Here is a 17,093-nt window from a genome sequence, read left to right as displayed (position 1 = left end):
AACACATCGTCACCCCCGGCCGCGACCCACGCCGACCTCCCCCCTCAGCGGGCCGCAGCGGGGCAACCGCCCCAGCGCAACCCCGCGCATGCGCGCCACCGCCTCTCTTTGTCTCCCTCGCCTCACCCACCTCTCCGGCCCCTCCCGCCTCCCCGCGAAGGCTCCGCAGTCACGTGCCGGGGGCGGCGGCGGCGGCATGGCGGCGCCGGGCCGCCCCTCGCGGGCCCGTCGCGGGTTGGTGACGCGGCGGCGGGGCGCGGGGAGGATGGGGCTGTGAGGGGCGGCCGCCGCGCCGGACACCCCGCGCCGCGCCGAGCGGGAGCAGCGGGCGCCGCAGCTGCGGGCCGCCACAGGCCGCCGCTGCCGCCTTGCGAGTCGGAGGAGGCGGTAAGGAGGCCGGGGAGGGCAAGGACGGCGGGGCAGGGCGGCCCCGGGCGATTCCCTCCCCACCCCCCACCGTCGCTCCGGGCGGGCCCGGCGCAGCGCGGGGCTCCGGCGCCCTCCGAACGGCGACCGGGCCCGCCGCCCTCCCCGCGCTGCGCCCGGCCCGCGGCCGAGGGGGGTCCCGGCGGGCCGCGGCCGCTGACGGCCTCCGCAGCGCTTGCGGGAGCGCTCAGTCCCTCCGGCCGGGGGCCCGCCTGCGCTCGCAGCCTGGTTGGGGTGGACCCCTTTGTGTCTTCCGCGCCCGTGGAGCGCCGTGGGCTTCCTCGGGTCGGCCGCCGCCTCCGAGGGCAGCTGTCCCGGATCGCGGTGGGGGGGGCTGTTCCCGCATTAAGAAGTGGGGTGTGGATGCCGCTCCTCTCGCGGTCCGGCCCGAGGAGGCTCTGGCCCCGCAGGTCTCGGGTGGGCGTGCAGCCGGAGCCTGCGGCCCCCGTGGCAAGCCGCCCTGCGCCTCGGGGTGGTGAAGGTGGTCCGTCAGAAAGGCACGGTAACAGCGCTTGTAGTGGGACATAAAAGTGGGGCTTTTTGGGTAGTGACTGAATTACGAAAAATATTAAGAGGCACTTGTGAATGAAGCTTACTTAGTGCTGTGGATGAGACTTGAGAGTGCACAGAAGTGCTGAAGATGGCTTTTTTGTTTGTTTTTTTCTGGTTTTGCCAATTTCATCTTACATGTCCTTTAGGCCGTGTTTATCTTTAAATTTCTTTCTGTAATGTAGGTTTTTCTTGGTTTTTTTTTTTTCCTTTTCCAACACACGTTGACTCTCGGTGACTCTTAAAATTATGCTATAAAAAGATGTCAAGGAATTACAGTGTAGTACAGTTCCAGAGATGAGCATCAGGTTTTTGTTTGTTTGTTTGTTTGTTTGTTTTTTGTTTTGACTTAAGGTTGATGGCTTTTGTTTTTTGAAGGGAAAGAACACTGAATAAAAATATATATATTTTTTTTTAATGCCTTCTTTGGACCTTGACTATACTTCAGAAAACTAAGCAGTTAATGGAAAGTCAGGGTAGAAATTTCAAATCTTTTTCCATCCTCTGGAATATATTTGCTGCCAATGGCATATTTAGACAACATTATGTGTTTTAATATGATTTTTTTTTTTTCCTCCAAAGGTAGTCAAGCAGAAAATATCAAGATGAGTAAAAAGCCTCCAAATCGTCCTGGAATCACATTTGAGATTGGTGCTCGTTTGGAGGCACTGGATTATTTACAAAAATGGTATGGAAGACATTGTGCAGTATTTGCTAAGATCATAATTATTTTGTGTACATTGTATGTTTTGATGTCTAATTATAAAACTCAGTGCGCTTACTAATTGACTGTTTCACATGTGGACTTTGTGAATTTGCACATAATAAGTCTGTTAAAACTATTAACTTTTAAGAAAACATTTTTTCTTCAGAAATCAAACTAAACTTTTCTACAGGTTTTCGTTTGCTTGCTTTCAGTTGCTTGTGCAGCCATAGTAAGCAAAGAGCATTTCCAGGGTGGTATGGAATGCAGTGTCATGTGCCAGATGATGCGTGTGTTAATGTGGCAAACTTCTGTCACTAAAAACTACTGTTGTTTTAATTCGAAGGTGTTCAAGCGAAATTGTTTTGTATTCCATTATCACAATTCATAGGTCCATAAAACTGATATTAAAAAAACCCCAGTGCATTCTCAATTGGAGTTAATGAAATGGGCAAGTACAATTGCATTTGTATCAATCAGGTGGAGGAATGAAGTGCTTAAAACTGTGACTCTGCACCACCCAGTCATATCATAAGTCAAGAATGTAAAAGGAAATTTGTGAGCACAAGGACCGTGCTATACAGCAGGTGTATTGCAGAAGGAGCGTTTTTTTTGTAATAAATCGCTAGTCAAAATTTTATTAATGCAAGTGGGCTAATTTCACGATGTATGCTGACTGTGCTATTTCAAGTCTGAAAAATCTCTAGTTTTGTTAAAAGCAGATGACAGAGGAAGTTGATGCTTCTACCCAGAAGTTTTTTTCTTAGCTGCTCTCTGATTAATTAGGACTAGGAAATGTAGAGGCCTATACCTGCTTTTCTGTTGCATTCCTGGAGAGCGAAGCGTGTTGACGTGTCTGATCCTGATAGCTCTCAGTTATGTGATAGAGAAGTCTGTGTATTATTTACATGTTTACTCCAGTAGTTACATGCTCTGTATAAAAAGTTGGGTTAAACTTTTTTATCCTTTGATTTTAATTATAGTAGAAGTGTTTGTTTTAGTAAATAGTTTCTAAAGGCAAATACAGTTTACAGAACAGTTCTTGTTCTTATCTGTTACTCTGGGGTGGGTTTTCAGCATACTGATTCTATAACTGAATGCCAAGATCATGAAACTGTCTGAATAGTGCTATAAAAATAAAATAATTTTAATAGAACTTTTTATAGCATCTTCTGCGATTAGAGATTTGGTTAATGTGACTAGATAACAAAAGTTAATATGTAAAAATAACTTCAGCAGTATTGTATCAAAAAAACATCACTGAAAGTCCAGTATATAGTTTGCCAGATCTGCCCAGCCCTTTCACAGGAAAGGGTCTCGTATCAGTTCTGGACTACTTGTCTAGCTTTGGCCTTGTCAGCTGCGGGCCCTGTTGCAAGCTCTGCAATGGAGTTGCTTGGTATTTTCAGGCAGAATAGAATTTATCCTGAAGTTTCTAGGAATTGATTGATCATCTGAACCACCAGGTAGAACAGGTCGTTTATATACATGTAAAACTTTTGTGGTGCCATATACAGGAACAGAAAGTTAGTATTAAAATTTTGCAGTTACAGCAACACTGAAAACAGGACTGTCCTTCAAATGATAGATATTCATGTACATAACAAAAAAGAGCTTGTTAGAGAAGGCCTACTGTGATGTTATTAGGGTGACATGGGCTGGAATAATAATCCATGTGATTTTTTTATTTTTTAGCTTTGCTTTCAGTTGCATAAGGGAATGGTGGATGTTTTTAAAATTCTTTTTGATATATAAGGTGTATGCAGTCCCCTCATCTGCATTCAGAAATATATACCTCAAAGAAAATAAGGTTGCTGAACTGACACAAAATTCTTTTATATTTTTTAATAAAACCAAAATTGAAGAGCAGTAGTATTGCTTAGCTCAGTCTTTCTACAAGTGACGAATTGAGAACACTTGCTGAAAAATAGCATCTGAAAAGGGTTTAGGTTTTTTTCTCCATTTTTTGAAAGCCTGCTGTCATTTAAAGATCCAGTGTTCATATCCAGTTAAAATGTTAATCAAGAAAGACTTATAGAGGATGGGAAAAAATATAGTAAAGTACGTTTTTGCATTGAGGCACTTCTACAGTTCTTAAATTTTAATTTGTGTAGTAGTTGCTGTAATTAATCTCATGGAATCTGGTGTTCTGTTTGAATTCTGTAAATGTGGGAGATGGTATTTTGTACTTTGACTATTGTTTATAAACCTCATTTTTAAATGAGGAAGTTTTGCAGATAGCTTTTGGGTCACTGGTATCATTTGGCATGTACGATTGCAGAGTAGAAGGTCTGGTCAAACTGCTCAGCAAAGACAAGCTGTCAATGGGTGTGTTTATTTTTGCTTTATTGTGGAGGTAACTGCAATTGCTTCCTTATCAAGTATAACAGTATACTGTTGCAGTGGAGGTCATCTGACATAATAGATTTTTACCACTTGTTAAATTTTATGTTCACTAAAACAAGCTGTGAAATGCAGCTCCAATCAAAATCAATGCGATCATCTGCTGGCAAATAGTAGATGAGATTGGATTGTCTGATAATAGACAATTATTAAATATCTACAACATGATCAGGAGCCTGGAGTACACTACCTGTGAAGAGCGGGTGAGGGAACTGGACTTGTTGAGCTTGGAGAAAGCTTCAGGAGACCCACTAGCAGCCTTCCAGTACCTACAGGCATGTCATCAAGAAGACTTAGCCAAGCTCTCCACAGTAGCGTGTGGTTGGAGGACAAGAGACAACAGGCACAAGTTAAAACAGGAGAGATTCAGGCTGGGTACAAGAAGAATCTTTTTCCTCATGGGACAGTCAAGTAGTGGATCAGGTTGCCCAAAGAGTGTGTGGAGTCTCCAACATTGGAGGTTTTAAAGACTGAACTGGATGAAACTGGAAAACCTGGCCTGATCTCATAGCTGACCCTGGTTTGAGTGGGAGGTTGGACTAAAAGCTTTCTGAGGTGCCTTCCAACTTGAATTATCCTATGATCTCATACAAAAGCTGATACATGTGCACACGTTCCCCTATTCCTCTCACTGACCAAACCAATGAAACAGCAGTAAAACTGCACGTATCTGCAAGTATGTGCCCATGTGTAAGACTTTCTTAAGCTGTTAGCTTCCACAAGTAGGACACAGTCACTGCCAAGTTGATATATTTAAAGATGCATCTCTTCCTTTTTTTTTTTTTTTTTTCCCGTTTCCTTGTTTCTTTTGTGGCCCTAGCTCTCTACTGGTTGTACTGTAAGTGCCAGATATTGCTTTGAAAAAACCCCCCCTGTTATTTTTCTGAGACCATAGTCTTTATTAATCAATTTGATCTAAACTAAAAGTTAGGTAATGAAGGAAGTACAGATAACATGGCCCTTTTTGCAGTTCCGGAATGGAAGCAACTCACTTAAAATAGGTTAATTATCAGAACAGCAGCACTTTAACTTGGTATATTTGATTACCTGGATGGATTTTTTTAAACTTTTTTTTTTTTTCATTATGGAGGGAGCTGTTTCCCAGTAAGGCTTTGGGAAATCTTGTTTTGTACAGTCATTGTTTCGATTTCAGTTGACAGGGTTACCTGGCAGCCAGATATTTGAAAGGACTCTGAAGGCTCTGCTTTATATTTCTATAGTACAATATATATAATAAAAAATAGGAAGTTATAAATAGTTCTGTGCAGATTTTACAGATACCAGAAGAATATTTATGGAGAAGTCAGAATGGAGGGTATTTGGTTTTATATACTCTATGAGGTAGAAGGAAATACTATTTATACTATTATTGTGAAGGCAGGAAGTATGTGTCTGTTTCTAGACTTTCTAGGTGCAAATGTGGGCAAATTTACTAACATTTTTGCATCCTCTTTTACAGTTTGAAATAACTGTTGTTTCATCTCACAGGACAATTCACCACTTTTTGGTCACTTTTGAAGGGTCAGAAGGAAAATGATGATATAAAAATGAAAAATCCTGTCCATGTGGCCATTAATATGTGTTGAGTGCATTGGAGAAAATGTTGGGGTTTTTTTCTGCACTGTCAAGAAATGAAAGCTGGAAGTTTCCCATTAATTTTTCCTGTATGAATGTTGGAGCGTTATTGTTGCCTGACCAGTGCCTCATAGTGTAAATTTTGTAAGCCATATTAAATTTTGCAGCTTTACAAAACTGTTGCATACTTGTTACAGGTTGGAATCACTGGAACCTGAGAATGGAGAGCGTGCAATATGTAAACTGGACAGATACCATCAGCTAACAATAGTTTTCCTGTTCTCTCTTTAATAAACGAGAAAAAAATCCCTGAAATTTGGATGAGGCTTTATGTGGGTTATTAAATACTATTTCTGGCATGCTATTAAAAAAACATACCCAAAACTTGCAAGTTGTTGTTTCTTCCCACAAAAAGAACACTTTCATTATTGAACTGGAGTGTGGTGGTCTGTTTTGATTTTTTTTTTTTTTTTTTTTTTTTTCCCCCTCCCACCCTGTGCAAAGTAAAGACTTCTTCCTCAATTTCTTAGAGTGTATTTTCCTGGTTTGTGCCAAACAAATGTTGGCAAACCTGTTTGTATACCAAATTCGTTCTTACACCTTAGTGTGGAGTACTTGCTGAGGGTGAATGGGGGAGAATTAACCTGACTGGAAGGTTGTTTGGTCCTTAGACATCGTTAAACGATGTTTCTGTAAATAGTGATGTTTGTGTTGCCCTCTGTAGTACTTCTTAGTAATGCCTATTTGCAGCTTTGCGATGGAAGAAACTTTTATGTAAAATTTCTCGTGTATGAGATGTAACCATCTTTATATTAATCTTCTTTCTACAGAATAAATATGCACATTGCTCTTAGCCATAGTAAAAGCTTTCCTGTATGCATTGTTACTAGAATCCTTTAAAAAGGCAGATCAAAAAATATATATTGCTATTTTATCTATTACTAGCGGGAAATGCATACTTGCCTTTGAAATATTTGTATAATTTTGCAATTTCAGAAATTCATTTTATTCAGCAAAAGTATGAGACTATAACACAGGAAAAATGTTTCTGTGCAGTGTAAAATTTGCAATAGTAAATTCTGCAATACATATGCTCTGCTTTTTTCCACTGTGGGATCAGTATTGTGAAATATTACTGTTTATACATATTTGTGGCACATTGTGTAGCTAAATTTAGTGGGTATTGAGGGTAATAGCTTGTTGCTAAATCCATATAAAGTTATTTTTGGGTTGCCTAATAACCAGTCATATGTAGCTTGGGTGGTTCAGAGATTTGCTAGTCTCCTATCTTTGAGGACTGGAGTTGAATGCAGGTTTTGGCTCTATTCATCTTGCAACCATTGTCTTAACCTACATTGAAGAAGCATAAATTACTGGAATAAAGCCATTGTGTGAAATGATTAAGATAAGATTTAACCTTCCCTGCTTCCCTGCTTCCCTGCTTCCCTGCTTCCCTGCTTCCCTGCTTCCCTGCTTCCCTGCTTCCCTGCTTCCCTGCTTCCCTGCTTCCCTGCTTCCCTGCTTCCCTGCTTCCCTGCTTCCCTGCTTCCCTGCTTCCCTGCTTCCCTCCTTCCCTCCTTCCCTCCTTCCCTCCTTCCCTCCTTCCCTCCTTCCCTCCTTCCCTCCTTCCCTCCTTCCCTCCTTCCCTCCTTCCCTCCTTCCCTCCTTCCCTCCTTCCCTCCTTCCCTCCTTCCCTCCTTCCCTCCTTCCCTCCTTCCCTCCTTCCCTCCTTCCCTCCTTCCCTCCTTCCCTCCTTCCCTCCTTCCCTCCTTCCCTCCAGTAACTTTACTTTTTCCTCTGCTTTGCTTCTCTTTTTGCTTATTCTGACACTTGGTGTCTAGTTATGATAAATCAGAAATTGGAACAGTCATGAGGATGTAAAATCTAGTAAGAAATTTTATAATAAATTTCCTAAATGTATCAGCAAATGAACTTAAGAAGAAAGCATTGTCAGACAGGGCTTAGAAAAAACATCTCTTAGCTGACTTATTTTCCTGAAGCCTTGTTCAAAGTTAAACCAGAATGCTGATAGGATTCAGGTTTTGACCTATGAGTTTTACTTTATTTTTTGATACACTATATCATCAGCTTCACTGTTCTTGTTAGATTGTTGTTCTCAGTCTACCTGAGAAGGGAGAGAGCGCTGATCTTGTTGCTCCTTTGAAAGAAGCCCTGTGGAGTTCTATCTTGAAAAGGATTTTGTTAGGGAGGCAAATGAGACTCTGCAGTTTGAGACTAAGATACTGTTTGTTTGTTTTTTTAAGTTCAGTGAGAAGAATTTGGGAACTTAAAGAATGGCTATGAAAATATTTTTCATTTCTGGAAGGTATGAATGAGAGAAATACAGCAAGAAGTTGGACTGTCTGCCTTCTGATTTGAGGGTGAAGTGTGGCTGAAGTAGTTGCAGTAGGAACCTAGAAAATCAGAGAGAGTTTTTCTCATTCAGCAACTCCTGAGATATTTAGATGTTGGGAAACTGTAAGTGTCACTGCAGTTGAAGAAGCAGGACTGGAGAAATGAAGGAGCAAATTGAGATCGACACTTTTTGTTCTAGTGCCCTGTTCTTGTCACCAGGAAATGAGAGCCTGTACTTCCTGAGAACTTACATTTTAACCAAAACATAATGTTAAAAGCTTCTTTATCATCACCATCAGTATTTTGGAAAGAGCGTATTGAAAATTGAAAATATTGATAGGGTTCCTATACATGCCAGTTGTGTTTCTATTCTAGCTGATGAAATTTCCAGTAGGACTGGAAATTGGTTGCTCAATCTCTGCGCTCTTACTACTGTTCTACAGTAGCACTTTGTTAGAAAAACAGGTTGCTTCTTAATGAAAGACTGCTGTCCTTTTGCTGTGGTCTTTATTTTCAATACATGTTTTGTTAACTTTAAACCATTCCTAATACAAACTCTGGAGAAAATTTGATGATCTAATTAACTTTCCTTTTTTAGGAGATTCTCTGCACTTTTGAATCCAATTCTGTACTTTTATGAAGGGCAGAAGGAGCTGAATTATTCCTCATTCCAATTTTCTTTGCATTTCATAAAGTGGAAATAATGGAATCTAATAATTTTGGTGGAGGAATGAGTGTGACAAAACCTATTTGTGCCTTGCTCTCCTACAATTTTGTGAAATACATTACTTCAGTAACAGATATTATAAGACTGAATAATAGTTGCTGAAGTTAGGGAAATTTGCCATTTTTCCCTACAAATGTAATCCCAACCTTTGATTCCTAAACTACATCTATGCCACACCCAAAATTAAATGCCTAAAACTTGATCTGGTTGATGTTCAGTCAGGATTAGTTCTACTGAACATATACAACGTTTGCGCGGAGTAGAATCCACGTGTTAATTAAGACTGACATATTTATTTTAGTGCATGTGGAGTTAAAGATAACTGCTAAAGTTACTATGAATCACATTTAATGGCAGTGAAATCATGCAAGCTGATCTATAGTAAGTGGCTTAGGTTAAGTAAGAAAGTTATGTTGACTTCTGGGCTTAATTAGTTGCTTTGGTTTGTTTGGAATCAGTGGTATAGTTTGATGAAACATTTCATATGATAAAAGTAATAAATGTATTCCTAAAACTATTTTGTATCCTTTCCATCCCCAAGCAAGCAAAAAAATCTTACATGATTTTGCTTTAGGTTTTAAAACTGGTAAGTGCAAACTTTTAATGCCAGTTTCAGGCAGTTTTGGTCTGGGAGTTTGAGGTTTAAATTTGTGTACAGTAATGTGACTAGGATGAAGTTGATGACATATCACTCGTGCATAGATAACTCTTAAACTGAATGTTATCCTACTATCAATTTAGTAACTTCATCTTTTTCAGATTTGGATGTTTCTCAATACAAGGTGTTAATGTAACTTTCTGAATGGTCACATAAGCACTGTTACATGAAAAAAACAAAACAAAAAAAACAACAACAACAAAAAAAACAAAACCAAAACAAAACCAAAAAAAAAAAACAAAGACCACCAACCTTTGAAAAAGCTTTGAGGTGTATCAGTTTGTTTGTCATTCAAGGTATCCATCTCGTATTGAGAAGATAGATTATGAAGAGGGGAAGATGTTGGTCCATTTTGAACGTTGGAGTCATCGCTACGATGAGTGGATTTACTGGGACAGCAATAGGTTGCGACCCTTGGAGCGACCAGCATTAAGGAAAGAAGGGCTGAAAGATGATGAAGAATTTGTTGTAAGTGGAATTTTTATTTTGTCTTGGACCTTTTTTTGGTGAACTGCCTTACTTGTTTTCCAACATTAAATCTCTAGCACATAATGTTTAATTCTTTTTAGGAGAAAATCAAAATTATTAAAGTATTAATGAATAAATTTGTATAAAATAGGATTTTAAACCTGGAGAAGAAGTCCTAGCTCGTTGGACAGACTGTCGATATTACCCTGCAAAGATTGAAGCAATTAATAAAGAGGGTATGTATTCATGTATGGTCCATTGGTAAGGACTGTTTGCATATGCTGTGCTGTAGCTGTAGGCTGCTTAAAGTGACACATGTATTAAGTTTTCCTTACTGCCTCAATATTAAGTGAAAATTTTTTCTATTCTATCAACTTTAAGAGGTTTGTCTTTTATTTGTGTGAAATTAGAAAAATGAATTTTCTTCTGAAAGACAAAATGCTTAATGTTTCCTCAGTGATGAGAATATCCTATGCACAGTGTTATGAATATTTTGTGCTATTGTTGATTTGCGCTAATAATATATTTAAATTTTTGTGATTGTGTTAGAAATGGCAGGTGTCTTTAAAGTTCTGTTTATTGAAGAAAAACAATGGAAATGGGGAAATAAAGGAACACCTTAGATGTAATACTTGACAATGGGGTGATGTTTCTAATGAACTAATAAGTAGAAGTTGAAGTTTTTACTGTAGTTTAAATCAAATGAGGATTTGTTTGTGAATTGACATGTTTCCCTATAGTGTCAACGTAAATATTACATAATTATTCCAATGAATTATGAGCAAGAGTGACACAGTAACTTAAACATGCTTGAAATTGTCCAAGTGGACAAAGAGCAATGATATAAAAGCAGGTTTTCATTAAGGCTGCCATTTATTTTTTTTCTTAAACTTCTCTATCCTGACTGTAGGTAACACCTGGCTACTTTGTTAATATAGCCTACAAAACCTTTTGCTAAAGCTTTCATAATAACAAGGTGTGTTTGTTTCTTAACTGCTCATAGTGATTACTTCAATCTTTTTCTAGGAACATTCACAGTACAGTTCTATGATGGTGTTATTCGATGTCTTAAGAGGATGCATATCAAATCTATGCCAGAGGATGCAAAAGGACAGGTAAGAATACTTTATGTATCTCTTTGTTAGGTTTTATATAGATTTTTTTTTTTTAATATCTTGAGTTAGTAAAAATGTCATCTAGCACAACTAGTTTTAGATTACAGCCTTTATTCTAGGTCCTGCACTGCCTTGCTTCACCAGTTTTATGGATGATGCCTCAGAGTGTGCTGCTCAAGTAGTCTTGCCTCTGTCTGAAATGCCTAGCTGCCGTACACTCTACTGCCAACTAATCTGTTCCCAAAGTTTTGTCTTGCAGAGTTTACAAAACCAGAGTAATCGAGAGACTTTTTACTCTGGTTTCCTTTCAGGAAAAAGCTTTAGCTTGTCAGTAGTCTGTGCTGCTGATTTTTATTTATTTATTTTTCCCCACTCTCCACCCCATCTCTTTTGTTTGCTACTGTGGTAGCTTTTTTCCCCCACATGTTCTTATTAACATGACTTTTCTGTGGGGGTTTTCTCCCCTGTATCAGAAATTCTGGGGATTCAGACATAAATATTTCTTTCTCTCTGATAATTTCCAGTTGCTATTAAAGAAGAGATGCTAGGTAGAAGTTGAGGTAGGCTCTGAAGTAGAGGACATGATTTAGTCACAAGGCATATCTTTACATGCAAAAGGAAAACAACCTTGAAAACTGTTACATGTTTTCAGTGGAAATGCCATTGCATTTATCTTGCATGGTAACTGTATTCTTGCAGTTAGTAAGACATTACTCCACTTGAAATTGAGACTCAGAAACAAGAAATGTGAAAAGACTGCTCTTATTTGCTCTCAGTTTTCTTCAGAATATGCCTTCCAATTTGGCAAACAAAATTCAGGTATTTCATGATTACTGTTGTAACCATCCATACTGTGCGAAGGGCAGAGGGATAGGCGAATTGGCTTGAAAACATTTCTGTATCTTGGCCTCCAGGTTATGGGTAAATGTATTCCATCATCTATAGAAGGAACATTGTAACTTTGCAGGTAACACTGCACTATTTAAACAATGCTTCCTTAAAGGGATTAAACTGAAATCCGTAATCACACTAACACTGGCTTCTTGCTGCAGTCTCATGGTAACTATTGAACCAATATATAATATTTCAAACAATACTTTCAGCATGACAGTAACTTAGGAGGCTAGACTATTTAGTTTTACTTCATAAAAAGGAAAACTTGGGTAATGTGGTGGTGTCTGAACTGAAATAGCCCTTCTGTGAATGTGAAGTCCCTTACTCTGTCCTGTGCTTTTTCTGGGGAGCTATGTTGTGTCTAATCTTGAGTTACTACTCTTAGGCTACAGGCACTTTCCTCTTTAAAAAAAAAAAAAAATAGTAAATCCATTTCTTAGCAACCATTTTGATGTCCAAACAGGCTTGGTGGCAGTCTAGCTCATCTATAATTTCTAATTTTTCTCAGTAGTTAAAGAGTTATGGTGTCTCATGCATCTCAGGGGCTGAATGTAGGTGGCTTCAATGAAGCCTTGAGAAAGAATGAGGGGGCCAAATTTGCACTTTCTGAGATGGATTTAGTATTTTTAAGTTCTCTTGCAGCAAGAACAACAATTATGCTTTCTATAATGCTAATTGATACTAGTCGTAGCATTTCATTTTGCAAAAGTAGAGATAGGCATGAAGTTCTGTAGCTGTCAAAGGCAAAGATACTTTTTTCTCCTGCAACATCTACATCATTATGCTATGGTAAAATTTTTGTTTTGCAAAATATTTCTGTGGTGTTTAAAAATAAAAAAATGATCTAAGATTTGTTTTGAAAATCAGTTATTTGAAACTGAGCTTTGTCTAAGCCTAGAACTCAGATGGATGTTTTTGCTTTTTTCAATTATTTATTTTATAAGAAGGCATTTACTAAAAAATATGTAAAGCTTAAAAAAAAATGCCAAGACTGTAACTTGATTTGAAAAATAGTGGAGTTCCAAGACTTCATGCTTAATTTAAACCTATGACTTTTCTTTCCAAAGAAAAAGATACATTTCAAGAGATGAGTGTAAGATTAAGATACATCAAGTTCTAGTGCATTAGCAAATTTAACAAATGTATGATCTGTTTGGAAGGTGTGTGCTAAGCATGCAGAATTGAATTACATGGAGAAAGAGATATAGACTAGTTAATTTTTTTATTTGAGTTTAGCGTGTCTTAAAGGAAGAGATTGTAAACACTGTAACACTCAAACTATTTTTGAGTTGCAGCAGAAGTTTTTTTTAATAAAATTCAGCTGTGAGGGTGGAAAGGCAAAATTTTTAGAGTAGAAAATATCTGTGTGGTTCAATGCAATGAGATTATAGGTTAGGTTGCTCTGCAGATAAGCGCTAATTAATTGAAATCACACAGAAATGTGGCTAATGTAGTACAGAGAGAAAATTTAAAAAGGTGGGGATATTGAGACTGCCCTTGTGAGAGCACATATGAAGTATTTGGATAACTTACTTTTTCTGTTTCATGTTTTTTGTTTTATCTTCGATGTAATTAGGCGCGCGAGAGGGAGCAGATAGCGCCGGAGCTGAGATTAGTGACGGAAATCGAACCAAAAGAAGTGAGTTTTGAGGAGGGTTTTGAAGGAGAGGGAGGGGACTTGGCACACAGGAAGAGGAAGCTGAGGAAAAATCATGGATTTGCGATTGGGACAGAGGAAAAAAGAAGATGTGACAGGAGACAATGTGAGCCAAGATGTAGGTGGGGCAGACTGTTTAGAATTGAAAGGTGAGGGTGAGGAATCCAGGCTTGATGCGGAATCAGCCAGTCAATAGATTGATGATGTTTTATGTATGTGTATGGATGAATGTGTGGGAGTTGGGAGTTGTGATGTGTCAGGAGAGGAAAAACAGCTGAATCTTTAGTACTGTAGAGAAGCAAAATGATGGTGTTCGTAGGCAGGTGAAGGGAGAACAATGTGTGTGTGAATTCTGCCATTGGCGCAAGGGTTGGATTTTAGAAATCATTCTGGTTTTGCCTTCCCACTGTTGCAGGTTTACGGTTATGCAAAGGAATGTTTTAAAATACAAGTGTTTTAGCTAATTGATGTGTAAGGCTGTTGGGTAATTTCTACTAATGTATTTCTTGATCGTGCAATTTCCTGTGCTTTGATTTAGTGAATCTAATTAGCATAATGACAGTTTTCCTCAGTAGTGATAAAGTAATGTTTTGTCTTCTAACTACAGTGTCCCATTACTTCTCTCCTGACAATTTTCTCGGCTTACTTGAAAGGTGAATTTTAGTAAGAATAAGAAAAGAAGGAAATACACTTTTTTTTTCCAAAGTAATATATGTAAATGAGAAACTCACTGTAGTAAGGTACTGTGGGTAGCGGGAAATCAGGATGGATGGTGCAGTGTTACAAAAGCAGAGCCAATAGAGGGACAGTGTCAGGACACAAGGGAGAAGTGTGGAAAACTTCTTAGGAGGGTTTTGCTTTTACTTCATTGATTTCTAATGTGTTCATATTTGGGCACTTGGCTTTGTGTATACCGAATGCTTTGGGGTAAAGTCCTGATATTAAAGATTTGCAACTGTTTTCTGTGATATCTGTGATATTTAGTGTCCTGCTATTATGGTTGACAGCGTAGCTGTCTTACAATGACCCTGAGACAGATTTCAGAATTCATTATGCTTTAGGCTCCCACTTATTTTCCCATTTTCTGTTACGTATTTCTAAGGAAGAAGGCACAAACATATCTTTTTGAAGGAGGAGTTACTGTGCTCTTCAAAAGAAATGTAGTTACCGTAGTATCCTAGATGCTAAACAGTTCTCACATGTCAGGACCTGTGTGGTTGAGCAGTTGCTCAGCAGGCATTCAGGGTTAAAAAGCAGGAACTAAATGTCTCACTTTAGTGTGCTTATATGTTTACTCTGGAGCTAAAATAAAAATGGACCCATGGAGTTTCTGACCAATTCAGAATCACAAAATTGTTGATGTTGGAAGGGACCTTTTGAGATAATTTTGTCTACCCTCTTGCTCAAGGTTCTCTTCACTGAGTTTAAATTTACATGCTAATCTAGCAAAAAAAAAAATAACTGTCACCATAATTAATGTCTCTCTGCTCTGGCTTCTGAATGTTTAACCTTTGCTTGTTTCATTGTTATATGTGTCTTGCTACCCATTGTAAGCTCCATGTCTTAAGGAAAGTATCCAAACAATGAAATAAAATGCAAACAAAAAACCCCTTCATGCTGTACCAGAAAAGCTACAATTAGAACAGGATACTTAGTCAGCGTGGTCCTCGAAGCTCAGTATCTTCTGAAAGCTTATTATTTCAGGGTGCATAGCTTCACTGAAAATTACAATGCTGTTTAGAAGCTGTTTTGATGGAGGCTGCCCTTCCTTCGCTTCCCACTTTTATCATAAGATCCAAGCTTCAGCCATGTTACTGATCCTCTTCATCCCTTGGCCAGGGTACAGTGTAAGACTTCTACTCTCAGGTCTGCTAACTCCTCACCAGCACAAATAGCTCAATCCTTTTTTTGTCCTGCTGGATGGGCAAGGCTCTGGATGGACTGGAGCTAATGTGTGTGCTCGTTTTGGCTGGCCAAAAAAGAGGTATGTGTGTTTTTGATTGACTATGCAGCTGGCAGTTAGACACGCTGTTTGTGGCTGGCATGTCACCAAATGGCCTTGGTAGTTGCCTGTTGTGTAACCATTGCCAAAGTGCTTCCAAACTTTGTTGCTGCTAGCTAGACTGAGTGTATGCATCTTGCATGGACAGTCTGGACATGGAACACTTCATGTTAGTGGAATCGAAACTGTTGGTGATTCTAAGTACATAGCTTGGCGCAAAGTAGAAGCATAGCCTATGTAAAACAGTGATTTTAAAGTATTGAGCTTTGGAAAAGGAAAAGCATAATACAAGGAAAAGTAATGCTTTGTATTTTGTGTTGTGCTTTTCTCATACATCAAAGGTGGCAGAGAAACCTTCAGTAGAACAGAAATTTGAGACTTATAATATGTAATTAGTGAGAAGAAGTTGCAGTGAAACAAGATGTGTAAAATCAAGGTACTTCCTGTATGGTAACATAACAAAAAGGAAACAACCTAGAGTAAAATATAGTCTGTCTACAGTTGAGGGGAAAAAAAAATAAATTACTATTTGTAAAGCTCTCATGTAAAACTAGACCAAAAATAGTCTTTATCATACCATTTTTTTAAATGTGATAGGATAAATCTGCAAATACTCTTGTAGCCAAATGGCCATGTAGTAAATTAATTATTGTGCAAAACACTCAGATGCTTAATTTTTACTGGTAGAAGATGAACATTGCTGTTGGTTTTCATAGCGCATATAACTTCTCCATGGAAAAATTCTGTACCTTGATGTTATAAAAATTTTTTAAAAAACTCTAGTGAAAACGATCAAGTTAAAATGTTTTTGCAAACAGATTGATCCCTGACACTCAGGAGACACAAGGCAGGAGTTTGGTCACTCCAAACTAGTGGAAAGAGCTTAGTTCAGCCTTGGAAGTATTGAGCCACCCTATAGGTCAATGGACAGAAACAGACTTCGTCTACATGCCAAAAAGTAGATTGATTAGGGCTACATGTTCTGTTGTTTACTCCTTGGATATTTCTGTACGTTCAAATAAGTCGCTATACAAAATGGCACGTTTATGACCTTAAATGTGGATTGTGAAATTCAGTCATACTATAGAACACTTTATTGAAATTATTCAATGAAACTTTTAATGCATAATACAAAGAGTGCATCTGTATTTACTCTAGAAACACAGATCTAATTAGATAAGAGTTATCCCTGCTTTGTCAGTCTAATTTAGGAAGAACTTTGCCCAGTCTTGCAGTTGGCTGGATCATTCTTTGAGCTGATTGTACTCTTGAATAATAGTTACATTCGAGCAACAATGGAATTGGTGTATTTCACAGCCAGAAGGGCAAGAAAAAGGTCAGTGTTCTGGGTTTGGGAACTTCTGGGTTTCTAAAGCTATGACACGTAAAATAGGTAGCAGGGAATGTAAGTGGCCAGAATTCTATACACAGTGACGTTTTGAAGGTTTCTTCTTTTTGCAGTTTATCCATGTGGCATACTGATAATACATCAGGTTTATGTAGGCAACTTGGGAAACTCATTTTACTGTAGTACTATTCACTTTTTGAGTAGTAGCCATAA

General features: G+C 38.8%; 1 protein-coding gene across 9 annotated transcripts in view; it reads left to right on the top strand.

Annotated features, from left to right (window-relative positions):
- Positions 1–242: 242 nt before the first annotated feature.
- PHF20L1 (PHD finger protein 20 like 1) overlaps positions 243–17,093 on the top strand; it is a 63,200-nt gene continuing 46,349 nt past the window's right edge. For 6 of the 9 annotated variants that reach the window (XM_033011734.2, XM_033011728.2, XM_042785710.1 and 3 more), the window contains exons 1-6: positions 243–387; positions 1,558–1,663; positions 9,693–9,864; positions 10,016–10,100; positions 10,891–10,979; positions 13,450–13,512. In XM_033011734.2, coding sequence (XP_032867625.1) covers positions 1,581–1,663; positions 9,693–9,864; positions 10,016–10,100; positions 10,891–10,979; positions 13,450–13,512 — 492 coding nt within the window. In that variant the 5' untranslated portion in view covers positions 243–387; positions 1,558–1,580. The other 3 variants (XM_033011735.2, XM_033011729.2, XM_042785711.1) reach the window with 2 other exon arrangements.

This window comes from Tyto alba, unplaced genomic scaffold (assembly GCF_018691265.1).
Source record: "Tyto alba isolate M040663 unplaced genomic scaffold, T.alba_DEE_v4.0 Super-Scaffold_9, whole genome shotgun sequence".
Classification (NCBI taxonomy): Eukaryota; Metazoa; Chordata; class Aves; order Strigiformes; family Tytonidae; genus Tyto; species Tyto alba.
Note: the sequence above shows the minus strand (reverse complement) of the source record. Positions and strands in the feature narration are given on the sequence as shown.